The sequence below is a fragment of the Tachyglossus aculeatus genome, chromosome 21 (assembly GCF_015852505.1).
Source record: "Tachyglossus aculeatus isolate mTacAcu1 chromosome 21, mTacAcu1.pri, whole genome shotgun sequence".
Lineage (NCBI taxonomy): Eukaryota > Metazoa > Chordata > Mammalia > Monotremata > Tachyglossidae > Tachyglossus > Tachyglossus aculeatus.
The window spans coordinates 42727167-42751795 of record NC_052086.1 but is presented as its reverse complement, the minus strand read 5'-3'; the positions used below and the strand labels follow the sequence as shown (position 1 = coordinate 42751795).

Genomic DNA, 24629 nt, shown 5'->3' with positions numbered 1-24629 from the left:
CCAAACAAATCCTCGATTCAATCACCAACACTTCCCAGTCCCGGGCTAGGACAACCAGTGAAGCAGGGTGACTTGGTGACACAGACACTTATCTGCTGTGTGACCCTGGGCAAACCACTTCACTTCTCTGGGCCTCAGTTCCCTCATTTGCAAAATGGGGATTAAGACTGTGAGCCGCATGTGGGAGATGAGCTGTATCCAACCTGATTAATTTATATCTACTCCAGCGCTTAGTATAGTGCCTGGCACAAAGTATCACTTAACTTCTCTGTGCCTCAGTTATCTCTTCTGTAAAATGGAGACTTTAAATATCATGTGGGGCAACCTGATTACCTTGTCTCTACCCCAGTGCTCAGAACAGTGCTAGGCACATGGTAAGCGCTTAACAAATGTTATTATTATTATTATTATTATTAATAAATTAAACGGGCTCATGGTTCAAACTCCTGCTTCTTGGCGAAATGGCAGTGAATCCCGTGTGTTATACTCTCCTGTGTGCTTAGCACAGTGCTCTGTGCTAAAATTATATATTGTGAATCACATATTAATATTAATGTTCATCTCCCCCTCTAGACTGTAAATTTGTTGTGGGCAGGGAACGTTTCTACCAATTCTGTTGAAATGTACTCTCCCAAATGCTCGAGAGTGTAATCTTGTTATAGCGTGGCTCAGTGGAAAGAGCACGGGTTTTGGAAGCAGAAGTCACGGGTTTGAATCCCGACTCTGCGAATTGTCAGCTGTGTGACTTTGGACAAGTCACTTCTCTGGGCCTCAGTTACCTCATCTGTAAAACGGGGATTAAGACTGCCAGCCCCCCCAGGGACAACCTGATCACCTTGTAACCTCCCCAGCGCTTGGAATGATGCTTTGCACATAGTAAGCGCTTAATAAATGCCATCATTATTATTATTATTATCAATCAATCAATCGTATTTATTGAGCATTTACTGTGGGCAGAGCACTGTACTAAGCGCTTGGGAAGTACAGGTTGGCAACATATAGAGACAGTCCCTACCCAACAGTGGGCTCACAGTCTAAAAGGGGGAGACAGAGAACAAAACCAAACATACTAACAAAATAAAATAGAATAGATATGTACAATTAAAATGAATAAATAAATAGAGTAATAAATATGTACAAACATATATACATATATACAGGTGCTGGGGGGGGCAGGGGGGTCTGTTTATTGTTAGAGCAAACTCTCCCAAGCGCTTCGTACAGTGCTCTGCACGCATTAAGCGCTCAATAAATACAACAATGCTCAGTGCAGTGCCCTGCACCCTGCAAGCGCTCAATAACTGGCCCTGATTTATTTTAGACTGTGAGCCCACTGTTGGGTAGGGACTGTCTCTATATGTTGCCAATTTGTACTTCCCAAGCGCTTAGTACAGTGCTCTGCACATAGTAAGCGCTCAATAAATACGATTGATGATGGATCGACTGCCCTGCACACGGGAAGCGCTGAGACGATACCGTCGGCCGGCTGAACGCGGTTTCCTTGGGAGCCGGACCGATCCCGAGGCCGGCCCTTCCGGCCAACCTGACCCCCCCGGCTTGGGGGGGACACGGAAGGGAGCGCGGGGCACTGACCTGGGAAGGGAGCCGGCGAGGCCTGGGCCACGTGGAGGTGGTCCTGGTTCACTAGGTAGAGGGGCTGATGCTGGGCGATCTCCACGCTGGTGCACACGTTGCTCTCGCCGTGCAGGAAGAAGGTGAAGGCGCAGGACAGGTGCTCGCTGCAAAAGGACGACACAAGGGCGGCTTTCTTAGCGGGAGAACCGTCAGCGGGGCTCGGGGATGGGACAAAACGCTCTGGGCGTGTTACTCCCCTCCTCAAAAATCTCCAGTGGCTGCCAGTCAACCTACGCAGCAAGCAAAAATTCCTCACTCTCAGCTTCAAGGCTGTCCATCACCTCGCCCCCTCCTACCTCACTTCCCTTTCTCTCCTTCTCCAGCCCAGCCCACACCCTCCGCTCCTCCGCCGCTAACCTCCTCACCATACCTCATTCTCACCTGTCCCGCAGTCGACCCCCGGCCCACGTCCTTCCCATGGCCCAGAATTACCCCCCTCCGCACATCCGCCAAGCTAGCTCTCTTCCTCCCTTCAAAGCCCTACTGAGAGCTCACCTCTTCCAGTAGGCCTTTCCACACTGAGTCCCCTTTTTCCTCTCCTCCTCCCCATCGCCCCCTCCCTACCTCCTTCCCCTCCCCACAGCACCTGTATATGTTTGTACAGATTTATTATTCTATTTTACTTGTCCATATTTAATATTCTATTTATTTTGTTAATGATGTAGTGAGGCTCAGTGGAAAAAGCCTGGGCTTTGGAGTCAGAGGTCAGGGGTTCAAATCCCGGCTCCACCAATTGTCAGCTGTGTGACTTTGGGCAAGTCACTAAACGTCTCTGGGCCTCAGTTACTTCATCTGTAAAATGGGGATTAAGACTGTGAGCCCCCTGGTACAACCTGATCACCTTGTAACCTCCCCAGCGCTTAGAACAGTGCTTTGCACATAGTAGCGCTTAATAAATGCCATTATTATTATTATTATCTAGATTTAATTCTATTTGTTCTGTCGACTTGACACCTGTCCACATGTTTTGTTTTGTTGTCTGTCTCCCCCTTCTAGACTGTGAGCCCGTTGTTGGGTAGGGACCGTCTCTATATGCTACTGACTTGTACTTCCCAAGTACTTTTTACAGTGCTCTGCACACAGTAAGCGCTCAATAAATACAACTGAGTGAATGAATGAATGACCCTGCCGCCCACCGGACGGGGGCCAGACGACTGGGCTTGCACAAATGTGGGCGAGAGGTCGGCGGCGAGCTAGGGGAGATGGAGGTAAGGTGAGGAGGCTGCACTCGTCTCTCCTGCCTTGGATTTGCATCTTTTATTCACCCCGTCTTCAGCCCCATTTTTACACGGTGCAGTTCACTTTAAAACACTCAAATCAGCCCCCCTTTATTTCTATGAATGCCTGTCTCCCCCTCTAGACTGTAAGCTCATTGTGGGCAGAGAATGTGTCCATTTATTGCTGTACTGTACTCTCCCGAGTGCTTAGTACAGTAAAGCGCTGGGGTAGATACAAGTTGATGAGGTTGGGCACAGTCCCTGTCTCCCATGGGGCTCACAGCCTTAATCCCCATTTAAGAGATGAGGAAACTGAGGCACGACTCAAGAGCCAACACAGAGGACGTGTTGTCGTAAATGCACCGCAAAGTTTGTTGCCCCCAGACTGTAAGCTTGTTACAGGCAAAGAATGTGTCTTTTAATTCTCCAGTCTTGGACTGACCCAAGCGCTTGGTACAAGTGTTCTGCATACAATCAGTATTCAATCAATACCATTCATGGCTTTTAGAACGGGATTTGCTGATATACTGCCAGGGAGCGTTAGTTAATAAAAATTATCAGAATCAGATGCCAAAGGATTAGCTGGCTACCAATTTTTGTTTTACTGTCCAGGTTTACACTATTTGTTTGTTCCTCAGTGATAAGCATTTTAATTGAGTTACCCCTCTCTATGCAGTCTGCCTCGTAATCTTCCTCTATTATTTTGTACTTATTTGTGTATTTTAATGCGATTCTGCACAACCTTTACTTACATTTCTCTGACACTCCAAATGCATTAAGGCTCATCTCTCCTATGCATAAATTTCTGCTAGTGACAGGCACAGCTTTAAGTACTTAAACCATAAAGATCATCGAGGGTAGAAGGGGGGCAGGTGACAGGATCCCTGGGTAAAGCTTCCGACAGAGCCTGGATAAATTATTTATCTCCATTAACAACCGAGTCTCGGGTTCAGAGAACTGTACCAATCCACAAAGAAATGTGCTAGCCCAATATATCTGAGTTCCTGTCCCGAAAATTATTTCTGATTATTTCTTATCTAGCAAGTTAAAAGTGTTTTTCTTGAGTGATTCACAGTTCCGAATTTATAGAAAAAAAAGGGAAGTAGGATAAACTATCACCTTTGGAAATGAGTATTTGGGTAGGTTATTCATTTATCTTATAGTCATGTCAAAATGGACATGCAGTCAATAAAAAATAATTGGATGCCGAACAGCACGTTCCAAAAACAGACCTTTTAAGAAACTTCAAATATGATTCCACTTGATCTCTTGAATTTAAGTTTTAACATTATAAATCCATCAATAAATGGCACTTATTGAGCACCCACTGTCTGCAGAGCACTGTACTAAGCGCTTGGGAGAGTATAATATGCCCACAGAGAGCTTACAGTCTGGAGGGGAAGAATGCCATTAAACACATGCTGGTTCTGGGCATAAGTACAGATCATCATCATCATCATCAATCGTATTTATTGAGCGCTTACTGTGTGCAGAGCACTGTACTAAGCACTTGGGAAGTACAAATTGGCAACATATAGAGACAGTCCCTACCCAACAGTGGGCTCACAGTCTAAAAGGGGGAGACAGAGAACAAAACCAAACATACTAACAAAATAAAATAAATAGAATAGTTTTGTACAAGTAAAATAAATAAATGGCATTACAGATATGGATATAAGTGCTGTGGGGCTGAGGCTGGGGGTGGGGGGTGAATATCAAGTTGTTAAAGGTGACAGTCCAGAAGGCATAGGGAGTAATTATGGTAGAGAAGCAGCGTGGCTCAGTGGAAAGAGCATGGGCTTTGGAGTCAGAGGTCATGGGTACAAATCCCAGCTCCACCACTTGTCAGCTGTGTGACTTTGGGCAAGTCACTTAACTTCTCTGTGCCTCAGTTACCCCATCTGTAAAATGGGGATTAAGACTGTGAGCCCTCCATGGGACAACCTGATCACCTTGTAACCTCCCCAGTGCTTAGAATAGTGCTTGGCACATAGTAAGTGCTCAATAAATGCCATCATTATCATCACTATTATTATTATGGTATTTACAGACCAGTAGGCAGAGGGAGTAATTATGTTATTTATTAATTCTGGTAGTTGCTAAGCACTTACTATGCACCAGTCACCGTTCTAAGCGCGGGGGTGGGTACGAGCAAATCTGGCTGGACACAGTCCCTTGTCCCCACGTGGGGCTCACAGTCTCAAGTCTCACTCCCCGTTTTACAGATGAGATAGGTGAGGCCCATAGAGAAGTGAAGTGACTTGCCCAAGGTCACTCAGCAGACAAGTGGTAGAGCTGGGATTTGTACCCATGACCTCTGACTCCAAAGCCCATGCTCTTTCCACTGAGCCACACTGCTTCTCTACCATAATTACTCCTTCTGCCTTCTGGACTGTCGCCTTTAACAACATGATATTCACCCCCCACCCCCAACCTCAGCCCCACAGCACAGCACTTATATCCATATCTGTACTTATGTCCAGAACCAGCATGTGTTTAATGTCATTCTTCCCCTCCAGACTGTAAGCTCTCTGTGGGCATATTATACTCTCCCAAGTGCTTGGTACAGTGCTCTGCAGACAGTGGGTGCTCAATAAGTACCATTTATTGATGGATTTATAATGTTAAAACTTAAATTCAAGGGATCAGTGGAATCATATTTGATTCCAAGCAGACAAGTGGTGGAGCCGGGATCAGAATCTATGTCCTTCTGACTCCCGGGCCCCTAAACCATCCACTACACCATGCTGGAGGGGGGGAAGTGATGGTTAATCACTCAGCTTGTTGTGGGCAGGAATGTGCCTTTTTGTTGTTCTATTGTACTCCCCCAAGTCCTTAGTCACTTTGTACACAGTAAGAGTTCAATAAATACGACAATGAATGGACTCAATATCCAATTCCCCTGATATGCAGCTCCGATTCATTTTTGTTCAAGAACTTGGTTACTACAAAGTAGAGAAACCCATCTCCAGTTGGTACTACACAAAACAATTTGCAAACTGTGCCCAAACTGGGCATCAAGGCACAGCTTCTACCTCAGTTGACCTTTCCCTTCATCCCCTTTCCATTCACTTCACTCGCCCGCTCTCTGATGTCCTTGAGGAGGAGGGTGATAATGAGATAATAATAATAATATCATTTATTAAGTGCTTACTATGTGCCAAGCACTGTTCTAAGCTCTGGGGAGGTTACAAGGTAAAAAGGTTGTCCCACGTGGGGCTCACAGTCTTAATCCCCATTTTCCAGATGAGGTAACTGAGGCACAAAGAAGTTAAGTAGACTGTGAGCCCGCTGTTGGGTAGGGACTGTCTCTATGTGTTGCCCAAGCGCTTAGTACAGTGCTCTGCACACAGTAAGTGCTCAATAAATACAATTGATTGATTAAGTGACTTGCCCAAAATCACACAGCTGACAAGTGGCAGAGCCTGGATTTGAACCCATGACCTCTGACTCCAAAGCCCAGGCTCTTTCCACTGAGCCACGCTGCTTCAAATGATGGTATTTGTTAAGTGTTTACTATGTGCCAGACACTGTACAAAGCACGGGGTGGATACAAGATAATCAGGTTGGACGTTGTCCCTGTTCCACATGGGGCTCACAGCCTCAGGCCCAGAGATGTCAAGCGACTTGCCCAAGGTCACAAAGCAGACAAGTGGCAGGGCCGGGATTAGAACTCATGACCTTCTGACTGCCGGGCCAGTGCTCTAGCCATTACACTGTGCTGCTTCTTAGTGCCTGGGGGGGCGGGGAGGACAATCCTGCTGACCCTCCATTTATGGGGACCCTGGAGTACATAATAATAATTGTAATAATAATGATGGTATTTGTTAAGCGCTTACTATGTGCCACGCACTGTACTAAGCACTGGGGTGGATACAAGCAAATCAAATCGGGCACAGTCTCTGTTCCATGTGCGGTTCACAATCTCGATTCCCATTTTCTAGATGAGGGAACTGAGGAAGTGAAGTGACTTGTCTAAGATCACCCAGCAGGCATGTGGCAGAGCCAAGATAATAATAATAATGATGGTATTTGTTAAGCGCTTACTATGTGCAAAGCAGTGTTCTAAGCGCTGGGGAGGTTACAAGGTGATCAGGTTGTCCCACGTGGGGCTCACAGTCTACATCCCCATTTTACAGATGAAGGAACTGAGGCCCGGAGAAGTGAAGTGACTTGCCCAAAGTCACACAGCTGACAATTGGCGGAGCCGGGATTTGAACCCATGACCTCTGACTCCAAATCCTGGGCTCTTTCCACTGAGCCACGCTGCTTCTCTCAGGATGAGAACCCATGACCCCCAGGCCGGGCTCTACCCACTATAATAATAATAATAATGATGGCATTTGCTAAGCGCTTACTATGTGCAAAGCACTGTTCTAAGCGCTGGGGGGGATACAAGGAGATCAGGTTGTAATGTAATAACGGCATTTGTTAAGCGCTTACTATGTGCAAAGCACTGTTCTAAGCGCTGGGGGGGGATACAAGGTGATCAGGTTGTCCCACGTGGGGCTCACAGTCTTAATCCCCATTTTACAGATGAGGGAACTGAGGCTCAGAGAAGTTAAGTGACTTGCCCAAGGTCTCCCAGCAGACATGTGGCGGTGTCGGGATTCGAACCCATGACCTGTAACTCCAAAGCCCGTGCTCTTCTATCCTATTTATTTTATTTTGTTGGTATGTTTGGTTCTGTTCTCTGTCTCCCCCTTTTAGACTGTGAGCCCACTGTTGGGTAGGGACTGCCTCTATGTGTTGCCAATTTGTACTTCCCAAGCGCTTAGTACAGTGCTCTGCACATAGTAAGCGCTCAATAAATACGATTGATTGATTGATTGATTGATTCTATGTGTCAGGCACTGTTCTAAGCGATGGGGTGGCTCACCATCTTCATCCCCGTAATTAGGGGAGAGGGAGGAGAGAGAAGGGGGAGCAGAAAAGGCCAAGAAAGCAGAGCGGGGAAGGGAAAAGGAAGGAAAGAAAAGAAAAGGAGAGGGTGTTACTCACTTCTCAGTTCCGAACGCTCCTATTCAATGCCGCTTTAAATGGCCACTTAAAATCAGCAGCGATGAGGTTGCCTTACCACAGTTTTGACCTTTTTTCGCCCACCGACGCCGCACGGCGCCTTAGATGAATGCTAACGGGAGCAAAGCTCAATGAGTCTTTGGTGTCATTAGACCCCAGGAGCCGCAGTTCAGTCACTAAGTCCGCACGCTTTATGGGGCGATTCAAGTCCTGCGGGAATATCCCTGGCCAGCCAACACTCCTGCACCCAAAAGCGGAGCAGGGCCCCCAAAAAGAAACTGTTTTGTTTAAAGAATTTTCATAAATTACCTTCCATCTGGCACTAACTGGTTGGCTAAAGGAGAAAATCATCATCTCTAAAATCATCTCTAAATCATTAGAGAAGCGGCGTGGCTCAGTGGAAAGAGCACAGGCTTTGGAGTCAGGGGTCATGGGTTCAAATCCCGGCTCCACCACTTGTTAGCTGTGTGACTTTGGGCAAGTCACTTATCTGGGCCTCAGTTACCTCATCTGTGAAATGGGGATTAAGACTGTGAGCCCCACGAGGGGCAACCTGATCACCTTGTAACCTCCCCAGCGCTTAGAACAGTGCTTTGCACATAGTAAACACTTAATAAATGCTATTATTATTATTATTATTATTATTATTATTATCTGGGCCTCAGTTACCTCATCTGTAAAATGGGGATGAAGACTGTGAGCCCCACGTGGGACAACCTGATCACCTTGTAACCTCCCCAGCACTTAGAACAGTGCTTTGCACATAGAAAGTGCTTAATAAATGCCATTATTATTATGATTATCACTTTCTTCCGGGTTTGGGGTGGCACGCTTTTGGGGGTGCTTGTATGCAACGGGTTAAATGATGGATCTTGATAATGACCCCACAGCACATTTATTTTCATGTCTTTCTCCCCTCCACTCTGCAAGCTTTTTGTGTTAGAGGGAACAGGTCTCCCAACTCTTCTGTCTGATCCCAAGAGCTTAATACAGTGCTCTGCGCACAGTAAGCACTCTCATTGTGGACAGGGAATGTCACTGTTTATTATCGTGTTGCACTTTCCCAAGCGCTCAGTACAGTGCTCTGCACACAGTAAGTACTTAATAAATGTTTTACTTGTACATATCTATTCTATTTATTTTATTTTGTTAGTATGTTTGGTTTTGTTCTCTGTCTCCCGCTTTTAGACTGTGAAACCACTGTTGGGTAGGGACTGTATATGTTGCCAACTTGTACTTCCCAAGCGCTTAGTACAGTGCTCTGAACACAGTAAGCGCTCAATAAATACGATTGATGATGATGATGAAATGTGATTAAAAGAACGGCTGAATGAATGATTGATGACTGAGCCCTTACCGTGTATGGATCACTGAACTAACCGCTTGGCAGAGTATAATACCACACACAATTGTTTCAGTTAGATTGCTCTCCCAAGCACTTAGTACAGTGCCTGGCATACAGTAAGCATTCAGTAAATATGACTAATTGATCGACTGCTCGTTGTGGGCAGGGAACAAAAGGAACCTTGGTCAAGTCACTTCACTTCTCTGGATCTCAGTGCCCTCAACTGTAAAATGGGTACGAAGACTTTGGGCACCAGGTGGGACAGAGACTGCGTCCAATCTGATTAGCTTGTATCTAACCCGGCACTTAGAACAGTGCTGGGCACATAATAAGAGATTATTTCATTATCAGGGTGTGCACACCATTGCACTCAGCACAGGAGGTGATAATTATAATAATTATGATAATAATAACAATAATGACAAAACAATATTTATTCACTCATTAACTTATTCTTCCAATTGTATTTTTATAAAGCACTTAGTGCCGAGTTCTGTACTAAGTGCCGGGGTAGACATAGGATCTTTGGGTCGGATGCCCAGCGCTTAGAACAGTACTTTGCACATAGTAAGTGCTTAATAAATGCCATTATTATTATTATTATTACGCAGGTCTTAAAACACAGTGACCCAATCGGCCTGAAGTGTGCATATGCCAAGTGAAGTCACTCTAAAATTATCATCTCAGCAAGACCATGCCCTTTCGTTATTTGGTTATTTACTTGTTTATTAAGGGTTTATTAGGGCCGGTCAGCGGGTTAAGTGCTGAGCGTGATTCAAGATCATCATCATCATCAATCGTATTTATTGAGCACTTACTGTGTGCAGAGCACTGTACTAAGCGCTTGAGAAGTACAAGTTGGCAACATATAGAGACAGTCCCTACCCAACAGTGGGCTCACAGTCTAAAAGATGATTCCAGGATGCGGTCTCCGCCCCCTTGCAATCGATAGAAGTCTTCGAACACCAATTATATGAAGAGCCCCATACAGAACATTTGGGAGAGAGCAAAAGAATCAGACGAAACAATCCCTGCCTTCCAGGAGATGACGGACAGCAAGTATTATAGTCTCATCTTCAGATCAGGAAACTGAGGCCCAGAGAGGCTTAGAACAGTGCTTGGCACGTAGTAAGTGCTTAACAAATACGATCATTATTATTACGTGACTTGCTCAAGGTCACCGTGGGTAGGCCAGTGACAGAGCCGAGATTTGCATCCAGCCCCGCTAGGACATACTGCCTTTGGATGGGCTTCTATTTTACCTTCTTTCCTAATGATAATAATAATGATGACGACTGTGGGATTTGTTAAGTGCTTACTATGTGCCAAGCACTATACTAGGCACTAAGGCAGATACTAGATCATCAGGTCCCACATGGGGCTCACGGACTAGATTTTGAGCCCGTTGTTGGGTAGGGATTGTCTCTATCTGTGCCGAATTGTACTTTCCAAGTGTTTAGTACAGTGCTCTGCACACAGTAAATGCGCAATAAATACGACTGATGAATGAATGAACTGGGATTGAATCCCCATCTTTACGGATGGAGGAACTGAGGCCCACGGAAGCTAAATGACTTGCCCAGAGTCACAAAGCAGACACTTTGTGGAGCTGGGATTAGAACCCAGATCCTTCCAACACCCAGTCCCAGGCACCGCTGCATCTCTTGGTTCAAAGGCTGGGATTCTGTGATTAGCTGAGAGTCAAGGATTGGGTGGGCCTATCTCTAAGGGGACGAAACAGTTTTTTTTGTCTCGGGGAAAGACAGCAGGGGCCAAGAGTTTCAAGCAACAGCACTTCTATTCGTATCTGTTGTTTACTTATTCCTATTCATGTCCATCTCCCCCTCAAGACTGGAAGCTCGTTGTGGGCAGCGAATATGTCTGTTCTATTGTTGAATTGTAAGCTCTGCCAATTGTCAGCTGTGTGACTTTGGGCAAGTCACTTAACTTCTCCGTGCCTCAGTTCCCTTATCTGTAAAATGGGGATTAAGACTGTGAGCCCCCCGTGGGACAACCTGATCACCCTGTAACCTCCCCAGCGCGTAGAACAGTGCTTTGCACATAGCAAGCACTTAATAAATGCCATCATTATCATTATTATAATTATTATCTCCCAAGCGCTTAGTCCATTCCTTTGCACACAGTAAGTGCTCAAGAAATACAGCTGAATGAATTGAATGAATTAGTACAGTGCTCTGCACACAGTAAGCGCTCAATAAATACGATTGATTGATTGAATGAACTATTCTGAGCACTAGAGTGGATACAAGCTAAGCAGGTTGGACACCGAGCAGGGCACTTAATCAAGCGCTTAATAAATACAACTGAATGTACGAATAAACGAGACTGAATGAAGGAAGGAATGGAGAGCATCTTTCAGCCTGAAAGCTCAGCACGGAAAAAGCGGGGATGTGACACTGTACAGGACGACGGGAGGGACCAGCTCAGAGCCGGCGCTAAAGTCTGGGACCTCCACTTCACAAATCCAAAGCCGCGGGGCTCCTTTCCGTCTCCTCACGCCCGGGCTTCGCGATCCCGTTTGGAAACGGGTCCAACCCAAGCCCGCTCAGCTTCGGACTCCAACTGACTCTGCTGTTGGGCGGTCGGTCGGTCCATCGTATTTATGGAGCGCTTACTGTGTGCAGAGCACTCTACGAGGTGCTAGGGAGAGGATGAGAGAACAGACGTTCCCTGCCCACGACGAACTTACTGTTTAGAGGGGTAGACAGACATTAACAGAAATTAATAAATGACAGATATGGACAAAAGCGGGGAGGGGCTGGAAGGAGGGGAAGAGCAAAGGGAGCAAGTCAGGGCGACACAGAAGGGAGAGAATGATAATAATAATAATAATGATGGCATTTATTAGGCACTTACTATGTAATAATAATAATAATAATAATTATGGCATTTATTAAGCGCTTACTATGTGCAAAGCACTGTTCTAAGCGCTGAGAAGGTTGCAAGGTGATCAGGTTGTCCCTCGTGGGGCTCACAGTCTTAATCCCTATTTTCCAGATGAGGTAATTGAGGCACGGAGAAGCTAAGTGACTTGCCCAAAGTCACACAGCTGACAATTGGCGGAACCGGAATTTGAACCCATGACCTCTGACTCCAAGCCCGTGCTCTTTCCTACTGAGCCACGCTGCTTCTCTTGCAAAGCTTTTATTCATTCAATCACATTTCTTGAGCGCTTACTGTGTGCACAGCACTGTACTAAGCACTTGGAAAGTACAAGTTGGCAACATATAGAGACGGTCTCTACCCAACAGTGGGCTCACAGTCTAGAAGGGGGAGACAGAGACCAAAACAAAACATATTAACAAAACAAAATAAATAGAATAAATATATACAAATAAAATAAATAAATAAATAGAGCAATAAATACGTACAAACATTATATATATAAAAGACTGTAAACTCGTCGTAGGCAGGGAATGGGTCTGCTCTAAGCGCTGGGGAAGTTACAAGGTGATCAGGTTGTCCCACGGGGGCTCACAGTCTTAATCCTCATTTTACAGATGAGGTAACTGAGGCACAGAGAATCAATCAGTTGTATTTATTGAGCGCTTACTGTGTGCAGAGCACTGTACTAAGTGCTTGGGAAGTACAAATTGGCAACATATGGAGACAGTCCCTACCCAACAGTGGGCTCACAGTCTAAAAGTGAAGTGAAGTGAGTCGGAATTTGAACCCACGACCTCTGACTCCAAAGCCCAGGCTCCTTCCACTGAGCCACGCTGCTTCTCTAATAATGATTATGGTATTTGTTAAGCACTTACTATGTGGCAAGCACCGTTCTAAGCGCTGAGCGCTGTTCAGAGCGCTGAGGAAAAATGGGGCTTAGTCAGGGAAGGCCTCTTGGAGGAGATGGGCCTTCAATCAGGCTTTGAACTGGGGGTGGGGGGGAGTCATTGTCGGATATGAGGAAGGAGGGCGGTCCAAACCATGAGCAGGACATGAGCAAGGGGTCAGCGCCGAGAAACGCCCGTAACCCACCTTGAAACTCGGCTAACACTTCCAGACTTGCAACCCCAAATTATTCATTTAATTGTCCCCCCCGCCATCCCCTGCATCCCTTACGCATCAATTAAGCGTACAATACGTCGCACTACATAAAACCATAATAAGCAATACACTGAGGAAGGAATTAAGGCCATGAAAAATGCATTAAATTATTCAATACCACGCATTTGTAATTCTCCCTCTTTCAGTCAAGATCACAGTACAGTTTAATAGGCTGGTTTAGGGACCAATTAATCCTTTTATATTTAAATCAATCACCGACTCCTCTCCGAATAATTTCTCTTCCACATGCTGATTCCCATTTGATGTCCTTGGGGAGGGGGCAGAGTTACAACCATGTGGCACATTAATCATGTTTAGTAATAGAAAAAGAACTGCGTTATCGGAGGAATCTAAAACCCCAAACAGATCACGCTCCGCCGCGAGTTTTCGGTGGCTGCCTTATCGTTCTCTTAATTAAAACGGCCAAGTTCACCGGGTGGCCAAATGCAGCTCCTCTCCATTTCTCTTTTCTAGATACCCACCAGAAATAAAACTTGAGCAAACCAAGGCGTCACCTGAATACCGTCCCCCTCCCGAACTAAAGTGGGGTATATTCGGTTTGGGCTGGGGAGGAGAGAAAGATGCATTCTTGACTTTCACTAGGACAATGACAACAATAATAATAATAATAATAATAATAATAATAATGGCATTTATCAAGCGCTTACTATGTGCAAAGCACTGTTCTAAGCGCTGAGGATTTGCTGAGACGTAAGATACAGCACGTGCCGAAACCCGGGATCGAACCAGGGACCTTTGGATCTTCAGTCTAACGCTCTCCCAACTGAGCTAATGATAATAATAATAATGGCATTTGTTAAACGATTACTATGTGCGAAGCACTGTTCTAATAATAATAATAATGATGATGGCATTTGTTAAGCGCTTACTATGTGCAAAGCACTGTTCTAAGCGCTGGGGGGCTATAACATGATCAGGTTGTCCCACGTGGGGCTCACAGTCAATCCCCATTTACAGATGAGGTAACTGAGGCTCAGAGAAGTTAAGTGACTTGCCCAAGGTCACACAGCAGACGTGGCGGAGCCGGGATTCGAACCCGTGACCTCTGACTCCAAAGCCCGGGCTCTTTCCACTGAGCCACGCTGCTTCTCTGAGCGCTGGGGGTGATACAAGGTGATCAGGTTGTCCCACGGGGGGCTCACAGTCTCAATCCCCATTTTACAGATGAGGGAACTGAGGCACAGAGAAGTTAAGTGACTTGCCCAAGGTCACACAGCTGCCATGTGGCGGAGCAGGAATTCGAACCCGTGACCTCTGACTCCAAAGCCCGGGCTCTTTCCACTGAGCCACGCTGCTTCTCTGAGCGCTGGGGGTGATACAAGGTGATCAGGTTGTCCCACGGGGGGCTCACAGTCTCAATCCCCATTTTACAGATGAGGGAACTGAGGCACAGAGAAGTGAAGTGACTTGCCCAAGGTCACACAGCTGACACGTGGTGGAGCCGGGATTAGAACCCATTAGAACCGGCCCCAACTGGGCCGGTTAGCTCAGTTGGTTACAGCATGGTGCTAATAACGCCAAGGTCGCGGGTTCGATCCCCGTACGGGCCATCTGATTTTTCTTCTAGACTGTGAGCCCACTGTTGGGTAGGGACCGTCTCTATATGTTGCCAACTTGTGCTTCCCAAGCGCTTAGTACAGTGCTCTGCACACAGTAAGCGCTTAATAAATACGATTGATTGATTGATTGACCTCTGACTCCCAAGGCCGTTCTCTTTCCATTGAGCCATGCTGCAATTGTTGAGCACTATGTGCCAGGCACTGTACTAAGTGCCAGGGTGGATACAAGCAAATCGGGTTGGCACAGTCCTTGTCCCACGTAGGGCTCACAGGCTCCATCCTCATTTTGGGGGAGCGTCCGAGGCTGGTACCACAAAACTAAGACCTTTCCCTCACCGATTCCACAGGGTCACACAACGCCCCAACTGAACGCATCGGTCCTGGCGCGGCGTCCGGCGGCTAACATCCTACATAAAGCGAAGAGCTCACATTCCACCCAACTATGGAATTCACAAAAATCAATCAATCAATCATATTTATTGAGCGCTTACTGTGTGCAGAGCACCCTACTAAGCGCTTGGGAAGTACAAGTTGGCAACATATAGAGACGGTCCCTACCCAACAGTGGGCTCACAGTCTAAAAGGGGGAGACAGAGAACAAAACCATAGTAACAAAATAAAATAAATAGAATAGACATGTACAAGTAAAATAAATAAATAAATAAAAAGAGCAAAGGGCTCAAGAGTAACCCCAGTCAGAGCGGGTTTTGCCTTCAAATGCTGTACTCTCCCAAGCACTTAGTACTGTGCCCTGCACACAGTAAGTGCTCAATAAATATGACCGAATGAATGAGTGGTATTGAGCTGTACTGAGCGCTTTATTTATTTTCCTCAGTGGTATTTAAGTGCTTAAAACGTGCCAGGTGCTGTGACCAGCATGATTAGCTCATATTAAGCAGAAGCAGCGTGGCTCAGTGGAAAGAGCCCGGGCTTTGGAGTCAGAGGTCATGGGTTCAAATCCCGGCTCTGCCACTTGCCAGCTGTGTGACTTTGGGCAAGTCACTTCACTTCTCTGGGCCTCAGTTCCCTCATCTGTAAAATGGGGATGAAGACTGTGAGCCCCCCGTGGGACAACCTGATCACCTTGTAACCTCCCCAGTGCTTAGAACAGTGCTTTGCACACAGTAAGAGCTTAATAAATGCTATCATTATTATTATTATTATATCTTTGAAGGCTTTGAAGTTGGGGAGAGCAATTCAGGAGGTCTTTTCTGATTAATCAGCACTTGGAACAGACTGAGCCCCCTTTTTCCTCTCCCCCTCCCCATCCCCCCTGCCCTACCTCCTTCCCCTCCCCACAGCACCTGTATATATGTTTGTATTATTTATTTTACTTGTACATATTTACTATTCTATTTATTTCGTCAGTGATGTGCATCTAGCTTTACTTCTGTTTATTCTGATGATTTGACACCTGACCACATGTTTTGTTTTGTTGTCTGTCTCCCCCTTCTAGACTGTGAGCCCGTTGTTGGGTAGGAACCGTTTCTCTATGTTGCCAACTCTTGTACTTCCCAAGCGCTCAGCACAGTGCTCTGCACAGAGTCAGCGCTCAATAAATACGATTGAATGAATGAATGAATATCTACCCCAACGCTTGGAATAGCGCCTGACACATGGTAAGCGCTTAACAAATCCCATCTTCGCAACTAAACCGTAAGCTCATTGTAGGTAGGGAATGTGTCTGTTTACTGTTGTATTGTACTCCTCCAGGAGCTTAGTACAGTGCTCTGCACACAGTAAGTGCTCAGTACATACAACTGAATGAATTGAATGAACTGCTCTAAGCACCGGAGTGGATATGACCTATTGATAATAATAGTAATTATTATGGTACGGGGCTCGCAGTCTTAATTCCCATTTTACGGGTGAGGTCGCTGAGGCCCAGAGATGGTAAATGGGCTTGCCCAAGGTCACCCAGCAGACAAAGGGTGGAGCTAGGATTAGAACCCAGGTCCTTCTGATTCCCAGACCCGGGCTCTAAACACTCAACCACACTGCTTCTCCAGGGACTTGGGATGGAACAACTCAATCAGGTTGGTTAGCAGGTTCCTGGTTCCCACGAAGTCTTCTCATTCATTCATTCAACCGTATTTACTGAGCGCTTACTGTGTGCAGAACACTGTACTAAGCACTTGGGAAGTACAAGTTGGCAACATGTAGAGACGGTCCCTACCCAACAACGGGCTCACAGTCTAGAAGGGGGAGACAGAGACCAAAACAAAACATGTGGTCAGGTGTCAAGTCGTCAGAACAAATAGAATTAAAGCTAGATGCACATCATTAACAAAATTAATAGAATATTAAATACGTACAAGTAAAATTAATAGAGTAATAAATCTGTACAAACATACATACAGGTGCTGGGGGGAGGGGAAGGAAGTAGGGCGGGGGGTTGGGGAGGAGGAGAGGAAAAAGGGGGCTCAAACCCCCTATTTAATGAACCTGCTTGCATTCCTTCATTCAACCATATGTATTTCTTGAGCGCTTACTGTATACAAAGCACTGAACTAAGCGCTTGGCAGAGGACGTATAATAGCAGACACATTCCTTGCTCACAACAAGCTCCGAGGAGATTCTGTAGCTCAATCCCTTTGCTCTTCCCACCTCTCCCTATCCTACACAGCACCTATGTATAGAATCAATCAATCAATCAATCAATCGTACTTATTGAGCGTTTACTGTGTGCAGAGCACTGTACTAAGCGCTTGGGAAGTACAAGTTGGCAACATATAGAGACAGCCCCTACCCAAAGTGGGCTCACAGTCTAGAAGGGGGAGACAGAGAACAAAACCAAACATATTAACAAAATAAAATCAATAGAATAGATATGTACAAGTAAAATAAATAGAGTAATAAATATGTACAAACATATATACATATATACAGGTGCTGTGGGGAAGGGAAGGAGGTAAGACGGGGGTAAGACAGATTAGAAGCAATCTGGCTTAGTGGAAAAAGCCCAGGCTTGGGAGTCAAAGGACGTGGGTTCCAATTCCGGCTTCACCACTTGTCTGCTATGTGACCTTGGGCAAGTCACTTCACTTCACTGTACTGAGCTACCTCATCTGTAAAATGGGGCTTAAGACTGTGAGCCCCACGTGGGACAACCTGATTACCTTGTAACTACCCCAGCGCTTAAAACGGTGCTTGGCACGTAGTAAGCGCTTAACAAATACCGTGATAATAATAATTATTATTATATATCTGTAATTTTATTTATTTATATTGATGCCTGCTTACTTGTACTGATGTCTACCTTCCCCCCTCTAGACGGTGAGCTCGTTTTGACAGGGATTGTCTCTATTGCTGTATCGCACTTTCCCAAGCGCTTAGTACAGTGCTCTCCACACAGTAACCCCCCCCATCTTACTCCCCCACTTCTTACCTCCTTCCCTTCTCCACAGCACCTGTATATATGTTTGTACATATTTGTTACTCTATTTATTTATTTTACTTGTACATATCTATTCTATTTATTTTATTTTGTTAGTATGTTTGGTTTTGTTCTCTGTCTCCCCCTTTTAGACTGTGAGCCCTCTGCTGGGTAGGGACTGTCTCTATATGTTGCCAACTTGTACTTCCAAGCGCTTAGTACAGTGCTCGGCACACAGTGAGCGCTCAATAAATACGATTGATGATGATGATGAATAAATACAGTGGAATGAAAGGTACTGGGGTTTTCTCCCCAAAAGCGGCAAGGGCTCGACGCGGCCGATGTCCCCAACAGACCGAGCCGGGAGGGATCGGGATTTTCCTGCAGAAACCTTGGCCGCCGACGCGAACGTCTTCCGAGCTTTCCCCGTGATGGGATCAAAAGCTGCCGGGGACCGGGATGTACCCGGCTCAAACGTTCCAGGGAACAAAGGAATGCTGTGTCTCGTGCATTCACAAGATTCCCGACTGGGGCAAAGACGCAGACCGAGGCCTGGAGGTTTTCTCTAAGCGTTATTAACCTCTTCGGAAGTTCCTAAGTAGCTTCGATCGCCGAAGGAAGATGGACGAGTCTTTCTTGGCAGGCACCCGAGCCCGCTGCTGATTCGGGCACTCTGCCAGTTTAAAAAACCCCACAGATGGAAACTGCGGCCAATGTAGGTTCGCCAGGGGCTCGGTTCTCACCCGCTCGTCCTGACCGGTGGAGTGGTCCAGACTTGAAATTTGCGTGGTGGGTCGGAAGTGATTCGGGAAGAGATGAGAAAGGTGTGAAAGAGAGAGAGAGGTGGACTGAGAGAGAGAAAGAGTGTGTGTGTGAGTTAAAGATGCCTTGGTGTGCCCGCCATACCCGATTCCACCCGAGGCAATTGGTTGAAGGGTCCTGTTGGTGGCCGCCAGCAGCCGTGTCTGCGGGTGCGTCCGTCCGTCTGCTGACCCTTGACTGGGATGAATAATGTCGACAGTGCGGGGAGATTCCCACAGGTGTCATTCTCCTCTCTAAACCCGCTGTGGGCAGGGATTAGCTCCCTTTATTGCTGAATTGCACTTTCCAAGCGCTTAGTTCAGTGCTCTGCACACGGTAAGTGCTCAGAGGTCGTGGGTTCAAATCCCGGCTCCGCCAACTGTCAGCTGTGTGACTTTGGGCAAGTCACAACTTCTCTGGGCCTCATCTGTCAAATGGGGGTTAAGACTGTGAGCCCCCCTGGGACAACCTGATCACCTTGTAATCTCCCCAGTGCTTAGAACAGTGCTTTGCATATAGTAAGCACTTAAGAAATGCCATCATTATTATTATTATTATTATAAAAATACAATTAGTTGAATGAATGAATGAATGAATCGTATTTATTAAGCGCTTACTGTGTGCAGAGCATTGTACTAAGCACTTGGGAAGTACAAGATGGCAACATATAGAGACGGTCCCTACCCAATAGTGGGCTCACAGTCTAGAAGAATGAAAGAATGAATGAATGAATGAATGAATGAATAAGAAGAGCGGGCTCCCAATGCTTTGCATCGCACCCCTCCCCGCTCAGTCCCACAACTTCAAGCCGACTTCTCTTGGGCCCACATGCTGAAAGCGCTTAGTACAGTGTCAAGCGCTTAGTACAGTGCCAAGCACTTAGTACAGTGCTCTGCACACAGTAAGCGCTCAACAAATACGATTGATGATGATGAAAGAAGCTTGAGAAGCAGCATGGTGCAGTGGCTAGAGCACGGCCTGGGAATCAGGAGGTCATGGGTTCTAATCCCGGTTCCACCGCTTATCTGCTGTGTGACCCTGGGCAAGGCGCTTCACTTCATCTGGAAAATGGGGATGAAGACTGGGAGCTCTACATGGGATGGGGACTGTGTCCAACCCAATTTGCTTGTATCCACCCCAGCGCTTATAACAGAGCAGCAGCGTGGCTCAGTGGAAAGAGCCCAGGCTTTGGAGTCAGAGGTCATGGGTTCAAATCCCAGCTCTGCCACTTGTCAGCTGTGTGACTTTGGGCAAGCCACATAACTTCTCTGTGCCTCAGTTCCCTCTTCTGTAAAATGGGGATTACGACTGTGAGCCCCACGTGGGAGAACCTGATCACCTTGTAACCTCCCCGGAGCTTAGAACAGTGCTTTGCACATAGTAAGCGCTTAATAAGTGTCATTATTATTATTATTATTATTATTATTATGGGTTGGCTGCCCTGTAGGGTGGGGTGGGGGACAGAATGAAGGAGGAAGGAGGCATGAGGGAGGGGGAGGGGGATGAGGAGGAGAAGGAGGAAGAGGAGGAGGGAAGAGAACAAGGAGGAAGCGGGGAGAAGGAGGAAGAGAAAAAGAGGAGGAGGAGGAGAGGAGAAGAAGGAGGAACAGGAGGCCCAGAGAAGTGAAGTGACTTGCCCAGGGTCACACAGCAGACAAGTGGCGGAGGCAGGATTAAAACTCAGGTCCTCTGAATCCCAGGCCTGTGCTCTTTCCACTAAGCCGTGTCGCTTCCCTTTTTAAACTTAAGTTCGTTTGTTTTCATTATTTTTATGGTATTTGTTAAGCACTTACTGTGTCAGTCACTGAACGAAGCGCTTTGGTAGATGCAAGCTACAAGATGAGGTGACTGAGGCCCAGAGAAGTGAAGTGATTTGCCCAAGGTCACACAGCAGACATGTGGCGATCTGGGATTGGAACCCCAACCTCTCACTCCTGGGCCTGGGCTCTTTCCACTAGGCCTCCCTGCTTCTCAACAACATTTTAAACAACTCAACACATTTATTATTTTGGTAAACTTTCTGGATCTTGGGAACACCTCTATGCACTTCACATTATTCCCCATGGGGAACTATACTATAGTAGCTCTCTTATGCTTAATTCAGTTCTCTCATTAAATCAATTAGGAGCACTACCCAATTAAGAGCAATTAAGATTCTCCCGCTCCACCACATATAGAATATTAATGCAATTAATACATGTAGTAAAACTTGGACAAGAAAATATGGGCATCGATTCATTGGAAACTTCCTTAGAGTAGAATTGTAATTCAGGGGAAGCAATACTGAATGTCTTTTCAATTTCCAACCTTCCATACTTCATCACCTAATGAACACATTCTATAGGGTTTTATTCAACGGCTGAGCAGAACCCTGACTTTTTTTTCCACGGTATTCGTTATATGCTTACAATGCTCCGGGCACTGTCCTAAGTGCTGGGTATATACAAGGTAATCAGGTAAAATAAAGTCACTGCACTAAACGTGTTGTAGAGTGCAATATAACACAGTGGGTAGACATGTTCCTTGCCCACTAGTAGCTTAAAGTCTAGAGGGGGATGACGGGTATTAAAATAAATAAATTAGGTTTATCATCATCATCAATCGTATTTATTGAGCGCTTACTGTGTGCAGAGCACTGTACTAAGCGCTTGGGAAGTACAAATTGGCAACATATAGAGACAGTCCCTACCCAACAGTGGGCTCACAGTCTAAAAGGGGGAGACAGACATCAAAACCAAACATACCAACAAAATAAAATCAATAGAATAGATATGTACAAGTTAAATAAATAAATAAATAGAGTAATAAATATGTACAAACATGTACACATATATACAGGTGCTGTGGGGAAGGGAAGGAGGTAAGATGGGGGGATGGAGGGGGGATGAGGGGGAGAGGAAGGAAGGGGCTCAGTCTGGGAAGGCCTCTTGGAGGAGGTGATGTACATAGGTTATGTACATAAGTGCTGTGGGACTGAGAATGGGGTGAATACCGAGTGCTTAAAGGTCCAGATTTAAGTGCAGAGGTGATGCAGAAACACGAGGGAGTAGGGGAAATGAGGGCTTAGTCGGGGAACGCCTCTTGGAGGAAATGTGTAAAATGGGGATTAAAACTATGAGCCCCCGTGGGACAAGCTGTTCACCGTTTAACCTCCCCAGCGCTTAGAACGGTGCTTTGCACATAGTAAGCGCTTAACGAACACCATCATTATTATTACATGGGGCTTACAGTCTCAATCCCCATTTTTACAGAGGGGATAACTGAGGCACAGAGGAAGTGAAATGACTTCCCCAAGGTCACACAGCAGACAGATGGTGGAGCTGGGATTAGAAGCTTCAGACTCCCAGGCCTGTGTTCTATCTATTAGGCCAGGCTGCCTCTAATTAAAATCTGCTTAGAGCACGCAGACATATGGGGGTCACAGTCTTAATCCCCTCTTTACAGATGAGGGAACTGGGGCACAGAAAAGCAAAGTAATAATGATAATAATAATTGCGGTATATGTTAAGCAATTACTTTGTGCCAGGCACTGTACTAAGCGCTGGGGTGGATACAAGCAAATTGCATCCGACACAGTCCCTGTCCCACGTGGGGCTCACGGTCTCAATCCCCATTTTACAGATGAGGAAACTGAGGCCCAGAGAAGTGAAGTGACTTGCCCTAGATAAGTGGCAGAGCCAGGATTAGAACCCATGGCCTTCTGACTCCTAGGCCCATTCTCTAGCCACTAGGCCTTACTGCTTCTTTGAAAACCGTACCCAAAGCAGAGCAGAATCCAATCCAACTGGACCTTGCTTCGTCCAGGGAGCAGATCCCAATTTCCTCACCATTTCTACAACTTCTAACGATCGGAGGGAGGGGAAAGAGGAGGAGGCAGAAGATCAAACAAACCAGATGGGTTGTCGTCGATGCCATTGAGTTTGGATTTGGAAAAATCTTTCTCCCGTTCACCACCTGAGGACCGGCGAGAGCCACGGACGAAAGAACCTGCCTTCGGAGACTCCCGGGAGAGTTCGTTTCAGGGCAAGGGCTGCCGGCTCCATGTCACAACCAACATAACCGCTGACGGAAACCAAGACAACCACAACGAGCCTGTCTACACCTGCACCGAGCCCATCTATACCTTCGCAAAGGCCCACTTTGCCTCGCTCTCCAGCGAGAATGGCTTACGTCCCTACAGAGTCTCCCGGTTTGGGAATCATAATAATAATAATATTAATAATGATAATGGCAGCATTTATTAAGTGCTTACTATGTGCAAAGCACTGTTCTAAGCGCTGGGGTGGTTACAAGGTGATCAGGTTGTCCCACGGGGGCTCACAGTCTTCATCCCCATTTTACAGATGAGGTAACTGAAGCCCAGAGAAGTTAAGTGACTTGCCCAAAGTCATACAGCTGACAATTGGCGGAGCCAGGATTTGAACCCATGACTTCTGACTCCAAAGCCCAAGCTCTTTCCACTGAGCCATGCTGCTTCTCCATTGGGAATGGTTCCCGCGGGCTGCAGAGGGAAAGAACGCATGCTCGACAACTTGATGCTTATTCTGGTGGAATTCTATCTGGGACCAACCTCAAAAGGGCGGATATTTTTTGAGCGGTACTGTGCACAGAGCACTGTCCTAACTGATTAGGAAGGTGCAGTTCGATCGTCGGCTTACCCGTTTCCTGCCTGCTTTCAGTCTAGAGCTTAGTTTAGAAGTCTAAAAAGAAGCAGCAGCACGGTGTAGTGGCTAAAGCCCGGGCCTGGGAATCAGAAAGTCATGGGTTCAAATCCCGGCTGCACCACTTGTCTGTTGTATGACCCTGGGCAAGTCACTTCGCTTCTCTGGGCCTCAGTTACCTCATCTGGAAAACGGGGATTAAGACTGAGCCCCACTTGGGAAATTATCTTGCCAAATTGTACCTTCCAAGCACTAAAGTACAGTGCTCTGCACACAGTAAGCACTCAATAAATATGACTGAATTCATTCATTCAATCGTATTTATTAAGCGCTTACTGTGTGCAGAGCACTGTACTAAGCGCTTGGGAAGTACAAGTTGGCAACATATAGAGACGGTCCCTACCCAACAGTGGGCTCACGGTCTAGAAGGGGGAGACAGAGAACAAAACAAAACATATTAACAAAATAAAATAAATAGAATAAATATGTACAAATAAAATAAATAAATAAACGAATGAGTGACAATCCCATTACCTTTTTGTACCCCAGTGCTTTGAACAATGCTTGGCACATAGTAAGTGCTTAACAAATAATAATAATAATAAAAATAATAATAGCATTTTATTAAGCACTTACTATGTGCAAAGCACTGTTCTAAGTGCTGGGGAGGATACAAGGTAATCAGGTTGTCCCATGTGGGGCTCACAGTCTTAATCCCCACTTTACAGATGAGGGAACGGAGGCCCAGAGAAGTGAAGTGACCTGCCCAAAGTCACACAGCTGACAAGTGGCAGAGCCGGGATCTGAACCCACGACTTCTGACTCCAAAGCCGGTGCTCTTTCCATTGAGCCACGCTGCTTCCCCAATACCATTATTATTATTATTAGTCCGGGGCCCTGCACACAGTTAGGCACTCATTAAGTACC

General features: G+C 46.2%; 1 protein-coding gene and 1 non-coding gene across 3 annotated transcripts in view; one reads left to right on the top strand and one right to left on the bottom strand.

Moving 5' to 3' along the window:
- Positions 1-24629, bottom strand: part of MED13L (mediator complex subunit 13L) — a 421642-nt gene that overhangs the window by 109952 nt on the left and 287061 nt on the right. For both annotated transcript variants that reach the window (XM_038762515.1, XM_038762516.1), the window contains exon 5: positions 1594-1739. In XM_038762515.1, coding sequence (XP_038618443.1) covers positions 1594-1739 — 146 coding nt within the window. The remainder of the gene's footprint in view (positions 1-1593; positions 1740-24629) is intronic.
- Positions 14782-14855, top strand: TRNAI-AAU. The gene has a single exon. It is a non-coding gene; the product is annotated as a tRNA-Ile (tRNA).